This window comes from Monodon monoceros, unplaced genomic scaffold (genome assembly GCF_005190385.1).
Source record: "Monodon monoceros isolate NGI ecotype Baffin Bay Population unplaced genomic scaffold, NGI_Narwhal_1 Super_Scaffold_11, whole genome shotgun sequence".
Classification (NCBI taxonomy): domain Eukaryota; kingdom Metazoa; phylum Chordata; class Mammalia; order Artiodactyla; family Monodontidae; genus Monodon; species Monodon monoceros.
The window spans coordinates 67,357,465-67,376,507 of NW_021703767.1; the positions used below are offsets into that span (position 1 = coordinate 67,357,465).

Sequence of the window (19,043 nt, forward strand, 5' to 3'; positions counted from 1 at the left end):
TATAAATTTTAGATGAATGCTAAAGCTTCTATAGACACCATGCCTTAATGAGAATTTTTAGTATCTTTCTTTTGTTGCCAAGCCAATAAAGAACTTTTACAGGAAAATTAGTGTAACAACTTTCTTAACAAGTAACAAGTAAACAGTGGTGTGGATTTTGCCTGTACTTAGAGCTAGGCCTTACCTGTCCAAAAACTTACTTGTCAATCCTTCAGGAAACAAAATACACTTGGCTCACAATAAAGAGAAAGAGGCAAGTTTTCAGTGAAGGCGCTACACACACTCTAAAAGCAATAGAATACCATTCAAGAGTAACATATGTGTTAACTGATACATTTTACACATCAGATAGCTGAAAAACAGCTAGGGTAGCATTAGTCTACAAGGGACAGATTATCAATTTTTTCCAACAGATCTACTTTCCTAAAATCTGAAAAATATCTGACTGCACATTCCCTACATCAGAAGAGGAGACAGCAAAAAGTCTAGTAGGAACAGTTTACAATATACATTGAAAGAGAGAAGGTTATTTAGAGAAATGGGTCCTCTTGAAACCACACATAAAGTCACCCCCTGGATACGAAACGAGTATATTCAAAAGCCTCAACGGTAAGAATTATTTGTGCAGACTAATACCAAAAAAAGTCCCCAATCCAAGAATGGTCTCTATGTGTGTACTCTAATAAGTAAGTATCGATGTTAGAGGCTTGTGCAGACACTGATAAGCAACAGTGACTACATACTGAGTACACTAAAAACTGACTAATGCTCAGTGTCTTTTTTTTTTTTGCATATCAGTCCTTAAGGTCAATAGACTTACACTCACATGTACCAGTTTCTCTTTTCCCTTTGGTTTCTAAAGTTAATTAAGAGTACTATTTTCATTGAAAATGTTAATAAATGAAATACATTTTTTGTACGTTCACAAACATGGGGATTTCTTAAGACTTGGAGTCCACTTCTGAGAGCCTAGCTCCATCAATATTTCCATGAGCTAACATATCGAACAACACAAAGACATAAGGCTTTATTTACTTAAGGAAATAATTAATCTTGAAAATTAAGGTATTAAAAAAATATTACATGTGTTAACTGTTTTTCCTAACTGTATACCTTGAATCTGGCCTTTATCTATCTATGTTTATTTATAGGCAGTTTCAAAAGCTAAGATCCAACTAGTACTGCACATTTTCAGTTACTTAATTAGGAAGTGGCTTAGACACTGAGAACACCTGATTTATTTTATTGCCTCCTATATGAAAAAAGATTTTGATCTTTTTCTCATAATTTCTAGCATGGCTGATCTAGCATCTACTGATCAGTAAATGCTGCTTCTAAATTTATTGACATGATTTGGGTTACTTAATGAAATATACAGTTGAGACAGCTATACCAATACACTGTGAAATGAAGTTTCTGTATCTCTTCTTCTGCAGTCTTTTGCTTATGCCTTTCATTTCAGCACCTATTTCATTCTGCCTTGTATGATAAATCCACATGACTGTCATCCCATGTCTACTGTAAGTTTTTCCAGTATAGAGCCAGTGCCTTAATCTCTTTATTTCTTCAATATTCTTTAGTCTTTAGTCTATTAGGCCCTTGGGATTCAGTGGTGAGCACAAGATCACCATCTTCGTAGAGCTTATGGAGTGAAATTGACAGTGAAATATTCACAAATACAGTTAGGAATAATAATATATAGTATGAAGGAAAAGTACATCCATAACATACCATGGGAGGTTGCCAATGCTTGTTAGCCAGATGAAGAAAAGAAAGCAAATGTTGAAATTAAGAATCTACTCGGGCTTCCCTGGTGGCGCAGTGGTTGAGAGTCCGCCTGCCGAAGCAGGCGACACAGGTTCGTGCCCCGGTCTGGGAAGATCCCACATGCCACGGAGCAGCTGGGCCCGTGAGCCATGGCCGCTAAGCCTGCGCGTCCGGAGCCTGTGCTCCGCAATGGGAGAGGCCACAACAGTGAGAGGCCCGCGTACCGCAAAAAAAAAAAAAAAAAAGAATCTACTACTATATCCCTCAACAACAAGCTGATTTATTGTTCATTTTACCTTAATATTTGTGTAAGCTGGGAAATTGTAGTCCAACCACCCTGGATTCGAGAACAATCTTGACTGAGGACCAAGAGGCAATACTGAATGAGATCATAACAATATATATCTTGTTTGACTTTCTTCAACTCTGAGCTTCCAAAAGGTGTGTTGTTTATTATTTCTAAGGTAAAAGGAAATAAGATATACTTATTTTTGCTCAATAAATCCAAGAGTTATCCATATTTTTATAGGTTGAATAATGACTAAAAATACATTAAAAAGGAAAAAGAAATCACTGCTTTATCACAGTGTTAAGATTTCACTGAACAAATTAAAAACAAATGCTAAAATTGTACCCATGATGGAATTTGTTTTGTTAAAGTGTCAGCCGATCACAAAAAGATTTTCTTACCTTTTAACTTCAACAGTATAACAGGGACATTCTGCTCAGGACTTACTGCAACTTCAGCAGCTAGAGATAAGATCCTTGGGTCTCTACCCATTGGCTTCATTTCTCATACCACCTATATTTGACAGAATCAGAAAAATAAAGGTCAACAGCCTAAAACATTCACCCCCTAAATAATGTTTGAAATATAAATGACAACAGCTTTGCTTGGTTCAAGAAGTGAAGGGTAGATTTTTCTCACTTCTTCCTTATAGGGAGAAATTGGTTTTTCCAACTAGTGTACCTCTAAAAGAGCTAAAGACCCTTATAACATACTGTAACAGCTACACTAGGTACTGTTTATTGTGCACTCTCTGAGAGTCAGAAACTGTGCTTGGTGCTTCACATTCACTCTCCCTAATCTGCACAACAATCCTAGGTTAGGAGTTAATTTTCTTTCATCATAAAAGAGAAACTGAGTGTGCAGAAATGAGCTAATACAGGCCTAAGACTGATATCATTTTTAAAGGTCTCCTTACAAGGCTGGCCCTTGCCTGGTGTCTAGGAACTTGGATTTCAGGAGGGTTTCCACCAATTTCCTAGTACGACTGGCTCACTGGGCCTAAACTGTTTGTAAAAACAATGTGGTTTATGTTGAACACCTGCTTTCCTTCCTGAAGTCTGGAATTCTGATATGTGGTAGCAGAGGATGCCTACATGACCATCTCCAATAAAGACTCTTGTCACTGAGTCTCCAGTGAGCATCCCTGGTAAACAACACTTCAACATGTTACTACAACTCACTGAAGGAGGAATTAAGCATGTCCTATGTGACTCCGCTGGGAGAGGACTCTTGGAAGTTTGCACCTGTTCTCCTCTGAATTTCACCTCATCTGCCTTCTCCCTTTGACGATTTTCCTTTGTATCCTTTTAGTGTAATAAGTCATAGCTATGATTATGATTATATCCTGAGAGCTATGAGCCCTCCTAGCAAATTACTAAACCTGGAGTTGGTCCTGGGGATTCCCAACACACAATTCAGAAATGTTATTATAAGATAACCAAAGCTTGTTTATAAATAGCGTAGTGAATAAATCAATTATCTTAAAAAAAATCCACATCCCAATTCAATTTGTTGCTAAAACTTTTCTTTAAAAAATTTAAAGAAAATTAAATTCTTTTAATTAAGGCATTCAAAGCTCAAAGATACCATTTTAAAAAAAGTATAATCTTAACTTATTTATAATAAATACTAACATATATTAAGTGCTTGCTATGAATTAAGCACTGTGCTAAGTGCTTTCATATGCATTATCTCATTTAATCCTCACAACAGGACTATGAGGTAGAGCCTTTAATCACCTACATTTTACAGATTAAAAAAAAGTAAAGTTTGAAGAAGTTAAGAAACTTGTCATGGTTCCACCAGCATGTGGTGGAGTCAGTATTCAAATCCAGATCAGTATGAATCCAATTTCCATTACAATGTTCATTATATTCCTTCCCACATAAAAGAGTAAAGAAACACAAAACATATTCCCAAATAACCTATTTCTCATTTTTTAAGCTATTATTCTTCATAACTGGCACCACAGTTCACCCTTTATATTAAAGAGTTGGGGACTTCCCTGGTGGTCCAGTGGTAAAGAATCCACCTTCCAATGCAGGGCATGCAGGTTCGATCCCTGGTTGGGGAACTAAGATCCCACAAGCCGTGGGGCAACTAAGCCCACACACCACAACTACTGAGCCCACACGCCTCAACTAGACAGCCCGCGTGCCGCAAACTACAGAGCCCACACGCTCTGCAGCCCACGCCACAACAAGAGAGAAAATGTGCAGGCCATGACTAGAGAGAAGCCCGCATGCCGGCACAAAGAGCTTCCGTGCCGCAACTAAAGATCCCACATGTTGCAACTAAGACTCGATGCAGCCAAAAATAAGGTAAATAAATAAATAAAATATTTTTAAAAAAAGAGTTGGCCATAATACAGGATCCAAAAATCATTCCTTTTTAGGTAAAATACATATCATTAAAAAACAAGTTTTCTGGAAACATTTTTAAAGAAAGCCCAGCACAACTCTTGGCACATAAACTTTCTAGGAGAGTGGATATAGTTATCTCATTCTTTCCAATGGCTGCATTATGCTATGTTTCCTTTGTAAGAGAGTATCAAAATATATTTAAACATCTCCTCTACTGGAAGTCATTCAGAGTGTATGCTAGTACAAGCAATGCTGCAATGAATATCGAAGTATATGTCTTAGGTACTCATGATAGTACTCTGTGGGATGAATTTTTCCCTTGCAGTCAGATGGCTGGGTGGCAGGATACATATTTTAAAATTTTTGATTAGATACCAAATTTTTCTCCAAAATGGGTGTTCCAATTTATACTTCCACCAACAATGTATGAGGGTGCTCACTTTACTATGCCTTCAATAGTACCTAATGTTATATTTTACATTTTTGTCAATCCGCTAGGTGAAAAATGGTATCATCTTGTTCTGTTTTTTTTGTTTTTTATTTTGCGGTACGCAGGCCTCTCACTGTCGTGGCCTCTCCCGTTGTGGAGCACAGGCTCCGGACGCGCGGGCTCAGCGGCCATGGCTCACGGGCCCAGCCGCTCTGCGGCATGTGGGATCTTCCCGGACTGGGGCACAAACCCGCGTCCCCTGCACCAGCAGGCGGACCCTCAACCACTGCGCCACCAGGGAAGCCCAATCATCTTGTTTGAATTTCTATTTCTTTGATTATTAGGGAGGTTCAGCACGTTGCATGTTCACTGACCATTTATTCTTTTATATATTTTCTCTTCACATCCCTCAACAATTTTTCTATTGGCTTATCTTATTCTTTTGTAGAAGCTTGAAGTTTTTCATACATGGATATACACCCTTTATCTTTTATATTGGCTATAAACACTTTATCCTCATCTGTCGTTTATTTATTAAAGCTTGATTATGGTTTTACCGTAGTTTTACAATTTTTATGTAGTCAAGTATAACAATCTTCCCTCTATGACTTTGCCTTTGGTGTCATGCTTAGAAAGGTCCTCCCTACCCTAAGAGTTAAAATATAATCTCCTAATTTTTTCTACTGTTTTTATTATTTTGTTTTACTTATATCTTCATAAACATACTTTATTTATATCTTCAATACAAATGTAAGTTATTTTTGTGAGTGGTTTAAGATAGGAAGCTATAACGTCAGATGAGGTTACAGATTGGTGTAAAAAGAACAAATGCACATAGCTATCATAAATTTGAGATAATTTATCATGAATGGATACAAGAGAAGCAATCTGAAATGTCACTTGGGTATATTTTTAGATTCTATTTAGTCCATTAGTCTATTTGTTTCTTCCTGGGCTAGTACAACATATTTCATTTAGATGTATGTTTAGAGAAAATTCACATTAGAAGGTAAGCTTCACAAGGGCAAAACTCATACCATTCTTGGTGGCTGCCTTCTTACCTCTTTGGTTCACTGTTATATTCCCAGAGGCTAAACTAGCACTTGGCACGTGGTAGGTACTTAGTATTTATATATGTTGAAACAATGAATAAATGCACAAACTTTGGGTATTCCAAAACCTCAATTTCTTGATGCTCTGCTTTTCTCCTGATTATAAATGGAAACCGCAGACTTCCGGTTGAAAGCCTTTTTAAAGTAAAATAGATTCACAACACTGTTCTTCCCCTCTGGCTAATATAATAAAACATCACTAAAACATCATCACCACCACCAAACATGCGTAGGGCGCTATGATAGACCCAAGGTTCACAAAGATTTTATATAGGACAGATTTCCTGCTCACATTCTGGTTAGGAAAGAAAAGTATACACACAGACCTATATACACACATATGTAAAATAAAATAATTATGTAAAATACGTTACAGGCCAAATAGGTGACACAGATGATAAGAATAAAGACCACAGAGTCAGAGGACAGGGTTTCCATGAACAAGCTTTCTTACCTGTAAACAAAATAATAATTCCTACCTCCTAGAGTAATTCAAGGTTTAGAAAAGAAGGCAACCACCAAAGATGGCCCTAAAATGTTGCATGACAGTAAAGTCTCAAAAATAATAACCATTCAGAGAGCTTTTACTTTATCCCATGAATTGTTTTCAATGCTTTCTTGTACTAATTTAATCCTCTCAACAACTGTAAGGTATAATAAGTACTATTATTTTTTCCTCCCATTGTAATGATCAGCATCCTTAACTTTGGTTTGCACAAAGTCATACTGTACAGAGTATGAAGCTGGGGTTCAAACCCAAAGATTCTGGCTTTAGAACCCGAGCGCTTAACTACCACAGGGAACAGTCTTAGTCCGCCTTAAAAGAGTAGAATTTGGACAAGCGGATAGGCTGCGAGAGACACATTCATCTACCTGCCTGGAACAATAAATTACAAACCTGGCGAAGGTAGCAGTTAAGTAAGAAAGTGTTCGGATTACGTAATTACCCTGAAAAACCACCACTGTTATGGCAACCATTTGTGAACCTTCTCTTGGATGCTTCTCTTCTAATACAGCACTTCTCTCATCTTTACCCTTAAACTCACGAACTTCTGACAGAAAAAATGAAAAAAAAAGACAATGATTTTTCAATTATTAATGCTATTACCCTGCTGCCAGAGCACAAGGTCTGGCCTTGATCTTTTGGGAATTCGGTCTTCAGGGCCGTGCCGTTACCGCCGCCACAGATCACTGTGAAGAAGATAAAGAAGGTAACCCAATGGATTCCAGCTGCAAGTAATCCTAAATGTCTGCAGTTCCAAACTCTGAAACTTTTTTACCCGCCCCACTTCACCCTCCTCCCTCTATCCCAGTCCTTATACCACCAGGAACTTCCTCTGGAACATAAGGTCAAAAAACGATTGCTGAGGCAACGGCGTCGCCTTCAGTCAGGTCCACCGACCGCGTCTCTGAGGCCACGGGCGTCTCTACTCCGGATTCTAGAGCCGGCTTTCGTGCTATCTGGCCTTGGACAAGACATCAGGCCTAGTGCCCACGCTCCGCCCCTCCCCCGCCTCAGTTTCCACACCAGATCTCCACAGAAAAGGCGTGGAGCAGGCCGATTCTCCCTTTAAGAGCTCCTACAAGACGGGTCGCTTGGTCCAGAAGCCTGCGGTCCGGGCCTCCCGGTATGCCGGGGCGCCCTCCTTCCCCAGCCGCCCAGTCAGGTCGGCTACCTCAGTCCTGCTTCGCGCTGCTCCACCGAATAACCCCGCCCCCACCGCGCACCTCAGAAACGCGGCGTGCCGGGGTCTGCGTGCGTCGCAACGTGGGAAATGGAGCCTGGCTGCAGGACCAGGAGCCTCGGGGCCAAGGGGCGGGGCGCCAATCTCCAGGAGGCCAATCAGCACGCGAGAGGCCCGGTGGGACCGCGCTTGTCGGCCGCGGGGCGGAGGCTATAGTGGCTACGCCCGCGGCGGCCGAGCGCCTGTTCTTCAGGCTGAGTTGGCAGAGGGTAGTGAGCGTCGGTGGCCGAGGCAGAGTTGGAGCCGGAGGAGAATGATGAATGGAATCGCGGGAACTTCGCATATTGACAGTCGCGAGCGGGTTCTCAAGTTAGGGGAGAGTTTTGAGAAGCAGCCGCGCTGCGCCTTCCACACTGTGCGCTGTGAGTGAGGACGACCCCCGGGGAAACTGGGGGGAGCTCTGGGTATGGGGGTGCGGAAGCACAACTCTCTCCAAGTCGTGTTCGAACAGAGGCCCCCACCCCTTATTCTGTGGGAGAATGCCGTGCCCAGCGCGACCCGCTGCCCTGTCCGGAGTGCTAGGGGGCCGATGGAAGCAGCCTGGTCGAGCAGGTGTGGGTAATTCTGAGCAGAGAGATTTAGGTAAGACCAGCAGGTAGAAAGGGACGCTTTGTGGAGGAGGTCTACAGGGGTGACTATGGGTGGAGGCAGAAGTGACTGGCGGATCATGCAGAGGTGGTAAGGAAAGTATACAGTTGACCCTTGAACAACGCAGGGGTTAGGGACGTCGACCCCGCACAGTGGAAAATCCACGGACTGCTATCTCTGCCTCAAAAACGAAGGAATCGATACATGACTCACCCAAGATCCCGAAGCTGAAGCCGTTTGGGTAGAATCAGGACTCAAACTCTGTAGTTTTTTTCATTACACGTATTGTGATCTCTAATGGAACACAGACTTTTCCCCACACTTCGTTAATTTAAAGATCTGTAAGATGAAAATACAGATACTCTATTTATTGGAAAAAATCTTCATGTAAGTGGACCCGTGCGGTGCAGACCCGTGCGTGTTATTCAAGGAACAGCTGTAATAAGGTGACAAATGGAAGGGGGCAAAGGGAAATGGGAAGGGAAAATGCCTTTAGGTTGGTAGGGAAACATTCTCTCCCTTCTTAACTTTTGGTGTCTGGCTGATGAAAATGCCTTTAGGTTGGTAGGAAAACATTCTCTCCTTTCTTCACTTTTGGTGTCTGACTGATGAGGGTTCTTATTTACTGTGTTCCTGGAGAAATATTCTGGACAATTCTAATAATCTGTATCTCTTTTGGACCCCTGATTTCATTCAGTCACTTATCAAATACTGATTATCACTGTACTGAAGAGTGTGTTATGAATTTATTAGAAAGATATTTACCCCCTGTGATTTCTCCTTTTGGTTTCCCTTTGTTCTCTGGAACTAGTTTTGATACATTTTTCTCTTTTATGTTATTGAGGCTACCTCAGTCCTGCTTCAATAGTTGGATGCTTTAATAGTTGGATGGTGTAGATTCCAGGAAGGAAAATATAGTATATTATGATTTGGTATGTAAAACATTCATTTTTTGCATAATAGCCCTCATAGAATTATAGAGTGGGAAGGAAACTTTGAGATCATTGAATCATAACCTCTTATTTTTCTGTGGCCAAATTGTAAAGTAGGTATTTTTTCACTTCCTCTTTCTAGCCCTGCCCTTCCTTAGTGTCTCATCATTCCACCCTTCTCAGTCATTCTGTCCTTAGACTGTTCAGAGATCTTTATGGTTTTTACTCTGAAGTGTTCCATGTTTCAATTAAAACTCACATTCTCCAAAAGTTTACTTAAGTTGTACACAATCTAATTACAGTAACTCAGAGTAAAGGTATGAAGAACCAATAAGTTTAACTCTCCAAGGATATATTTACATTTTATGAAAGGATTTTATTAAGCAAAATTAATATCCGGTTGATAGAATAAATGGGGGCGATATTTGCAAACAGATCTTCAACACTGTCCCTTCTTTACCATACTTTGTGGTCCAAGACCTTGAAACAGCTAGTGCTGGCTGTGCAGTTTCTCTCCTTCTTCAGCCCCATTTTCCAGAAGTATGATATAGTTCTTACCTGGTTTCTCCATGCCTTTCTCTCAAGTAATAACTTCCCTCTCCTTTCCTCTTCTTTCTCAGGTATGCAGTAATCTTAGTATCAGTTTTTTTAATGATAAGGTTTGAGATTACACAAATTTGCTCAAGAATCTATTTTCATGTAACTTGGGTATATAGTCTCTTTTTAAGGGCATAAGCCCCAAATTAAGTGAATAAGAAGTAGCCTTCGAAAAGCACTTTGCAGTGCTTCAAAGCCTTTTATTTATAAAAGTTCTCAAAATGCTGGAATCGTGTCTTCAGAATCAGAGTATCGGGTGATCCTGTTACAAGAATGAAAATAAACAAAACAACAATAATAATAACCACAAAAAACCCAAATGTTTGAATACACCTTTAGTCCTGTGGAAGACATCAGAAAGGTTTTCAGCCCTTAGTTTTATTCTTGTTGAAGCAGACAGAACCTTTCTAAAAAGGTTTTATTTAAGAAAATAAATTTATTTTATTTTCTTTAATCTTTTATTTTCTTTTAATCTTTATTTATTAAAAGAAAACCAATCATTATCCTTGAGGATAGGTTCATTTCCCATATGATTCTCATCCTTAAGGACTCAGAGTGAGGGATGGAAACTATAGACTTTCATACAGGCAGGTGGATATGATTTATTTATTTTTTTAAAAAATTGCACATTTTTCTTTCTGAAAACCAAAAATGTTTAGTATTTTTAATTATCACTACTACATGTAAAGATATGTTTTTTCCTCAGGGAACTGAAGAAGAACTTTGTTTCTATTTTCAGAAAAATATACTCATGTTTAAGCTCTGTAATAAAGTAGAACAGAAATACACACAGATAATACATTAATTTCAACTTTTTATTAACTATGTAAAATAGACAATTCACTTTAAGTTGCTGAGCTCATCTTATCTATAGAATGAAGCAATAAATTCAGCCATTCTATCATTTTTTATTAAAATTATGAACTGCCCTTAAATTGATAGGTATGTGAAAAATACAATATTTTCAATATCAGTTTTACATAATGCTTGAAGCTTTCATTCATTCACTAAATGTAAATATCTTTCTAAATCTTCTAAGTTTTTTTTAACAGGTAAGGCTGTAAAGATATATATTGAAAGTATCATGATAATTTGTAAGGATGGTTCAAATATATTTTAGCATGACATTTATTTATTTAAAATTTTTTTTATTGAAACATAGTTGGCATACAATATTATGTGAGTTTCAGGTTTCCTACATAATGATTTGACATTTGCATACATTATGAAATGATCACCAAGATAAGTCTAGTAACCATCTGTCCCCATACAAAGTTATTACAATATTATTGACCATGTTCCTTATGCTGTATATTATATCCCCATGACTTGTTTCTTATGTAACTGGAGGCTTGTACTTCTTAATCCCCTTCAGGGTGGACCTAATTTATAATAAATCAATGTTACCTGGGAGAAAGTAGTATTCTATCTTTATGTACTTGGGTAATGATGCCTGTTCAATACACTGAGGTTTTGGAAAAACCTGGATGTGAATTCTGACCTCCACCACCTATATATGTAACGTAACTTTGGTAATATTCTCGAAGCTTTCAGTCTCAGTTTTCTTAAATGTAAAATGGAAATTGTAATATCTACATTTCAGAGTTTCAGGATTAAGTAAGATAGTATAAACAACTTAGCACAGTTTTTGGTGCATGGTAGAGAATAAATAGTAGTCACCATTATTATTGAAGGGTTATATTCATGTGTGTATGCAGAGTGCCAATAAATGTACTTTACCTAGACTTTCAAAAAGCATTTATCGGGCTTCCCTGGTGGTGCAGTGGTTGAGAGTCCGCCTGCCGATGGAGGGGACGCGGGTTCGTGCCCCGGTCTGGGAAGATCCCACATGCCGCGGAGCGGCTGGGCCTGTGCTCCGCAACGGGAGAGGCCACAACAGTGAGAGGCCCGCGTACTGCAAAAAAGAAAAAGAAAAAAAAAAACATTTATCAGGGCTTGGCAGTAAAACCTATCAAAAACATAGTCTGGCATGTGGTAGGGAAGACGTGGGATGTTCTGTAAATGATAAACTTAATGCTTAACAGTAGATGCTTCACTGGGTAGAAGAGTTTGAGCAATAGGACCCATTAGAATAAATTTTGGATTTGAGCTAGTACTAGTTTTACAATTTATAACCAGATAAGGGAATAAAGATTGAAATTCCTAAGTTTGTAAATGACACCATTTTTTCCTGTCATGAAATGATGAGCTCATGGACAGTGACTACAGGAATATTGTCTGAGGCACCAAGTGGAGCCACTCCCAAAAAACTGGTTGTTAAGCTTTGGTATGGGCACACATTAGAAAGTACACTAATGAAAAATAGGATTGAAATTATATTTACAATTAATGTTCTCTGATTAGTGTGGTATACTGGGAAGGATATGGGTTTTGGAGTTAGCTGAATTAGTTCAGATCCCAGGAAATAAATTTATGTTACTAATTGTGGACTCTTTTGTGAAGATATTGACATTGTGTGATGCTACAGCCAAAATAGTCAGAGAAGTGATCAACAATGATAGGAAAAGTGTTGAGAGTAAGGCAGGAAATGTTTTTCCACTCTTTATGTAATATAACTAATTGTATTGTAAATCTGAAGAAAATAACATAAATGAAGGAAATCCAGAGAAAATAAACGATAAAATTAGTGGTGAGGCTTCCAAACCAAGAAGAACCAAAAGAAATAAACTATTTAGTCTGGAATCATTCCAACTTAGAAGAGAATACATTTGACATTAGAAAACATATGGAAAGCATGAACATCAGATTATTCAACAAATTCTGTAGTTCTAGAGCTATATTTAACCCCTTGAATCTCAAAATTTGTATACTTAAAAAGAAACTTCTTGTGTGAAGGTAAATAAAAGACAACACTACTTAATATAACAAGTAATAAAATGTGGACTTTATTCTAACAATAATAATTAGAAATATAAATAGGTTCAGAATAGTTTTGATGGACTTACTGGTTATAAATCCCAGCTCATTAAGCAAACCTACAGATATTTTGAGTACATTTCTGTCTGTTATTGGTATCACATATACTATAGGCATTTATGCATAGGCTTCAAGGGCTTGTGAATCCCTTGAAATTATATAGTATTTGATATGTATGTTCATATATGCATATTTTAAGCATGTATTACTTTTTTAAAAGTTAATTAATTTTTTTATTTTTGGCTGCATTGGGTCTTTGTTGCTGCATGTGGGCTTTTCTCTAGTTGCATCGAGCGGGGGCTACTCTTCATTGCAGTGCGCGGGCTTCTCATTGCAGTGGCTTCACTTCCCTTGTTGTGGAGTATGGGCTCTAGGTGCACGGGCTTCAGTAGTTGTGCACACGGGCTCAATAGTTGTGGCTCGTGGGCTGTAGAGTGCAGGCTCAGTAGTTGTGGTGCATGGGCTTAGTTGCTCTGCGGCATGTGGAATCTTCCTGGACCAGGGCTCGAACCCGTGTCCCCTGCATTAGGCAGGCGGATTCTTAACCACTGCGCCACCAGGGAAGTCCCCATATATGCATTTTTATGCAGAGAGGATCTGTAGCTGGTCTATAATTTTCATCAGATTCCGATAGGGACTTATGACTATCCCTCATCTCCTAACACCACCCCTCCAGACACATGCATATACACAGAAGTTTGGAACTGTGGATCTAAGGCAAAGGGGCTATATAATATGGGCTGGGTAGAGTGTGTGGCTTGAGTTCCTCGCTTATCTTTTACTGGCTTCATTACTTTAGAGGAGTTCACCATCAGTAAAATATGGGTGAGAATATTCAATTCAGAGAGTTGTGAAGATCAAAAGTAATGATATAAAGAAAAAAAATCTGTTTTTAAACACTAAAACAGAGGTTATAGATTTATAGCCTATCAGCTGATTTTGACTTTAGAGATGCTTTTTTTGACCCACACAGTTGTTGTTTTAACATGATTTGGTTGTAAATACCTAAAAATCAAGATCTTTTATACAAAAATCTGGATTACCAGCCTCTATTTAAAAGAAACCAGAAGATAACCTGGCAACAGCAAAGGAATTCTGTATCAGAATTATTTTTAGTCATTGATGTATATATATATATATTTTTGAATTTTATTTTATTTATTTTTTATACAGCAGGTTCTTATTAGTCATTGATGTATATTGATGTGAATTATTTTTAAGTGACTTTCATATCTTAGAGGTTTTTAAGCTTGCTCAGTATGTGAAATATCTTAGCACCCTGTGTTCCCTCTAGGTGATATATTTTAATGACATCAGTTGAATTATGATCTAATTCAAAATGAAAACTTATTTTAATTTCTTCTGAAGTGGCAGATTTGGTTAAATTTACACATCTTTTAGTGGTGTATGTATCCATGAAAAACTCAAGCTGTTAAACTGAATAAGTTTTCTTTAAATTTTCCCCATGAATGTGTGTTTGCTGTGTTTTCATTCATTTTGTATTCTGCTAGGACAGCAGACAAGTGGTAGTAGGAGCCCAAGGTGGTTTAAGAAAAATTTAGGGGAGAAAAAAAACTGAAAATTGAAGATGTTCTACTGATATTGGTTTTTAGAAAATTGTCAAGATACTGACATTATTTCATTTTTAGCAGTGGAACATCGTAGTCTAGTTCATCTTGATCTAAACAGGATCCCAAGGGATCATGAAGTGAGGAATACTGTTTTAGAGTGTAGCTATTTCTTTTTTTCTCAGAATTATACATACACAAATAATCTGGATTGTATTTTGTTTGTTTGCAATATTAAGACTCTTCTAAGCCTTTTTAATTACTGGCTATTGAAAAATAATTTATCACTCTGAAACATGCTCATATTTTTGATACCCATGTATTCAGGTATTCTTCCATCTTATAAAAACCAGTATCTATATCTATTTTTAGATGACTTCAAACCTGCTTCTATTGACACTTCTTGTGAAGGAGAGCTTGAAGTCGGCAAAGGTGAACAGGTGACAATTACTCTACCAAATATAGAAGTGAGTATTTCCATATATTTAAACTAAATAGATGTTTTTACAGGTTTCCACTAAATTTAAATGAAAATAATTGTACAATTCATGTAGTGGTAGTTAAAAAATTAGTAAATATAGCAAAGCAAAAAAATCATATTTTAAACTTTCTTAAGTAAAACAATCTTAAACTCTTAAAATTTACTTTGTAAGTTTCAAGAACTATCATATTAAATGATTTGAAACAATTGGAGGTCTAAACAGATATTTATTAAATCACTATTATGAGCCAGATTTTGTTCTCCAAACTAGGAATAATAACATATGCCCTGCCATGTAGTCCTAATCTGTTACAGCAGACAGACATATAAACATCTATCTAGTGCTATAGATTAGAACAGAGACAAAATTCTGTTTAAACACATAAATGGAATCAGATACTCTGCTTGGTGGAATTTTTTCCCTTACGGCACGCGGGCCTCTTACTGCCGCGGCCCTTCCCGCCGCGGAGCACAGGCCCCGGACGCGCAGGCTTAGCGGCCACGGCTCACGAGCCCAGCCGCTCCGCGGCACGTGGGATCCTCGCGGACCGGGGCACGAACCCGTGTTCCCCGCATCAGTAGGCGGACTCCCAACCACTGCGCCACCCGGGAAGTCCTGCTTGGTGGAATCTTGAAAGGCTTCATAAAGCATATGCTATGTGGGCTGAGACTTAAAGGACAAGTGGAATTTCATCCGTTATAAGAGGAGTAGAATATTCTAGGCAAAAGGAACAGTATGTGAAAGGCTCCAAATGGAGAAAGGACAAGTGGAATAAATGAATGAATGTAGTAAATTACAGAATAATGAGAAATGATTGATAGGAGTAGAGACTGGAAAGGTAGGTTGGGACCAGATTATAAAGAATCTTTTATGTTGTAATGTAGAATTTTGAGATTATGTCATAGGTATTAGAGAACCATTAGAGGTTTTTAAGCAGAGAGGTAACATGATTAAATTTGTGCTTTGGGAGTGATTTTAACAATGACTTAGGGAATGGACTGGAAAAGAAAGAGACTAGGTCAGGTAGGCCTTTACCAAAATTTTGCCCATTTCAAAAATTTTCAGATATATCAAAGTAATGCTAATGTTTACATAAATATGCAAGTTCTTTGTTGTATGCTCTAGTTTTCTCAGTCCTTGAGTTAGAAATTTCTTAGCATTCAACCTAAGTTTCTCTTTTCTTTTATACTGACTTGATCTATTCTCAAAGAAAACCAAGACTAACTTTATACTCTAACATAGAAAACACTGGACTTTCTGAGATTTTTTTACATTGTTTTAACTTTTGTAATAGGAATGGTTTTGTGCTAGTTCATCCACATTCTCTTGTATACATTTATGAGATGGCTTGTCATGGTTAGAGGTATAGCAAGCAAGCTCTCTATCCTCTATCTAGCCTTCCATCTGTTTCCTTTTGTCTGTCAACACTATATATTGAGACCCCACCTATATGTCAGACTATATGAGTTGCTGCCTCTGAAGTTTTCCCTAATGTTAATGAAATTTGTGGGTGCATTTTATTGTATATTTCTCATTTGCTCCCTTAGAAATTGAAGAAAATGAAAAATCAACTCAGTCTGAGACATTGTAGATTAGTAAGCCTTTGTATTACTCTGTTAATAAAAAGTGTTCAGATTCTGGTGTCTTTAAAATAGTTTGGATATTAAGTACCCAATAATCTAAGGCTTTTTTTGCTTTATGAGGTTTATTAAAGAAAAGCCCAAATCATTCACTTAATCTTAAAAGTTATTGAAAAGCCTCAGGTGGATAACAGGCACCACCTGTTATCCTGGTCTCAGATTATAGGATTATTGATCAGTGATGATTGGTTTGCAGATGAGTTCTTCTTTGCCACGTAGCATATTATTTTCTCAAATTGCAATCTTCCCATCCTCATCCCTTGCATTGTCTTTCTACTCCAAGCAGATGGGGATTCTTACATTTATTAATAAACCTTTTTCATTCACACACAATCCTGCTTTAATCAAGAGTTACCATCTACCATGTGTTCGATTTTGGTCTCAATTGAAAATACTTCTTGAAGGAATGACAACTATAGGAGGAAAATTTCAAGCTTCAAATTGTAAATTTATGAAATAGCAGAGAAATCATTTGGGAAAAAGTAGTTCCCTCCCCACCTCAGCCCACCAGAGATATGTCCAAAATGACTACGCCTCAATATTTTTGTGTGTATATGTGTGCATGAGAAAGGGAGACGGTTGGACAGACAGTCCATATATGCATATACTTTCTGTGTGGTAAGTCCTTTGCTAGGTAGCTGTTAAGAATACAGAGGTAGGGACTTCCCTGGCGGTCCAGTGGTTAAGACACCACACTTCCACTGCAGGGGACACGGGTTTGATCCCTGTTGGGGGAACTAAGATCCAGCATGCCATGTGGCATGACCAAAAATAAAAATAAAAAAAGAAGACAGAGGTAGACTGGACGTGGTAGGTGTCCTAAAAAATATTATCATTTAATGAGGAAGATAAGAGATAATTGATTAAAATTTAGTAATTTAAGGACTATCATAAAGGTATACACAGAATATTATGGGAGTACAGAAGAGCGGAGATTCAGCCTGGGGAGGGAGAGGAGACATCAGGATATGCTGTCTTGAAGATGAGTTGAAATTACCCAGGTGAAGGAAAGAGGGAAGGACCTCTTAGAGAAAAGAAAGACGTGGGCTAAGACAAAGCAACAAAAGAGTCTGTTACATTTGAAGAACTATATATAAGCCACTATGGCTAGGTAAGAAAGGGTGCATATGGGGACACTGTCGGAGATGGTATTTAGGAATCAGATAAAGAAGGGCCTAATGTGTAATGCAAAAGAATTTGAATTTTATCCTGTGAATCTTTCAGATAGCTGGAATGCAAGAGAATTGTTAAAATTACCACTTGCTAAGAGCAAATTTTTTTTTTCTGCTGGGCCTGCAATCCTTGAACAATTGTGAATAAGAATAGAAATTATATTCTCAAATTTTCTGGAGTTTTCCCCCTTCATTAAAGAACTTCTTCAAGGGCTTCCCTGGTGGCGCAGTGGTTGAGAGTCCGCCTGCCGATGCAGGGGACGTGGGTTCATGCCCCGGTCCGGGAGGATCCCACGTGCCGCGGAGCGGCTGGGCCCGTGAGCCGTGGCCGCTGGGCCTGCGCTCCGCCTGTGCTCCGCAATGGGAGCCTGTGCTCCGCAATGGGAGAGGCCACAACGGTGAGAGGCCTGCGTACCAACAAAAAAAAAAAAAAAAAAAAAACTTCTTCAAATAAGTAGGAGGTTTACATTTCTTCACAGTTCTTAATTTTGTGGAAATGTAATGATTATTAGTTTGAGGCATTTATATTCTCCTATTTTCTTTATCAACTTGCTTTCATCGTCTTGGTGAAAATGCCTAGAAGCTTGGAGGCATTCCATAAAATAGAATTTTTATTATTATACTTTTAAGAGTACCTTCAGGTTCTGGTGGTTCTTCGATAGGGTAGATTTTCTAATTCTCATTCCTCTAGATTTTCTTTGGTAGTATCAAATAGAAGAAACTAATAAAAATGAAGACTGTTAAGGGGGTTAATATTGGGCATTTACAAATCTCTCTTTTTTGTAAACAATTCTCTATGGTTGACTGCTATAAAATTTCAAAATGTTGAATATTGAAAGGAAAAGATTTACTTGACTGTTATGATTTGTTATTGGTGTTGTCCAGTTTGGCATATTTTTAGTGCTATCTTGTGAGGTACTTTTGTGGGCTTTGATGAAATAGCCCACAGGAAACTTCCAGCTACACTTCCTATTATGCAATGAGTGCATCTCTAGTGGTTGCTCAACAACTTTTGCCCACAAACCCTGGACTTGTGAGAGTTCCATATGTCTGATGGCTACTATGCCACTCTAGATGACCCTGTTGATCAAAGTCCCTTCCAAGATGAGCCTAGTCTGATTCTTTCCATTGAGTTTACTTTACTTAGCTTACATGGGAAAATAGCCTACCACGTTCTTGGGACTTCAGCTTATTTTAGGACTTGACTCCTATTTTAACGTCCTATTACAGTTATACTTCTAAATGAATTATATTTTTATCATTGTATAATAAACATTTTTTACCCTGTTTCTGTGACTTTAAGGTTAAATACCACCTTGTTTAATATTAATATTGCCACCTTTGCTTTCTTTTTGTTTGCATGTTCATGGAATCTAAGTGTCTCTTACTTTTATTTAGCTTACATTTTAAGTATATCTTTT

At 38.1% G+C, this 19,043-nt stretch overlaps 2 protein-coding genes across 7 annotated transcripts in view; one reads left to right on the top strand and one right to left on the bottom strand.

Moving 5' to 3' along the window:
* The window catches only part of IQCB1 (IQ motif containing B1), a 45,952-nt gene extending 38,298 nt beyond the window's left edge, over positions 1–7,654 (bottom strand). For 2 of the 4 annotated variants that reach the window (XM_029214665.1, XM_029214662.1), the window contains exons 1-4: positions 7,638–7,654; positions 7,070–7,152; positions 2,458–2,569; positions 2,064–2,226 (exon numbers count right to left, since the gene is read on the bottom strand). In XM_029214665.1, coding sequence (XP_029070498.1) covers positions 2,064–2,226; positions 2,458–2,557 — 263 coding nt within the window. In that variant the 5' untranslated portion in view covers positions 2,558–2,569; positions 7,070–7,152; positions 7,638–7,654. The other 2 variants (XM_029214663.1, XM_029214664.1) reach the window with 2 other exon arrangements.
* Positions 7,655–7,868: 214 nt separating this feature from the next.
* Positions 7,869–19,043, top strand: part of EAF2 (ELL associated factor 2) — a 77,439-nt gene continuing 66,264 nt past the window's right edge. The window contains exons 1-2 of one of the 3 annotated variants that reach the window (XM_029215397.1): positions 7,869–8,068; positions 14,701–14,795. In XM_029215397.1, coding sequence (XP_029071230.1) covers positions 7,960–8,068; positions 14,701–14,795 — 204 coding nt within the window. In that variant the 5' untranslated portion in view covers positions 7,869–7,959. The remainder of the gene's footprint in view (positions 8,069–14,700; positions 14,796–19,043) is intronic. The other 2 variants (XM_029215398.1, XR_003792435.1) reach the window with 2 other exon arrangements.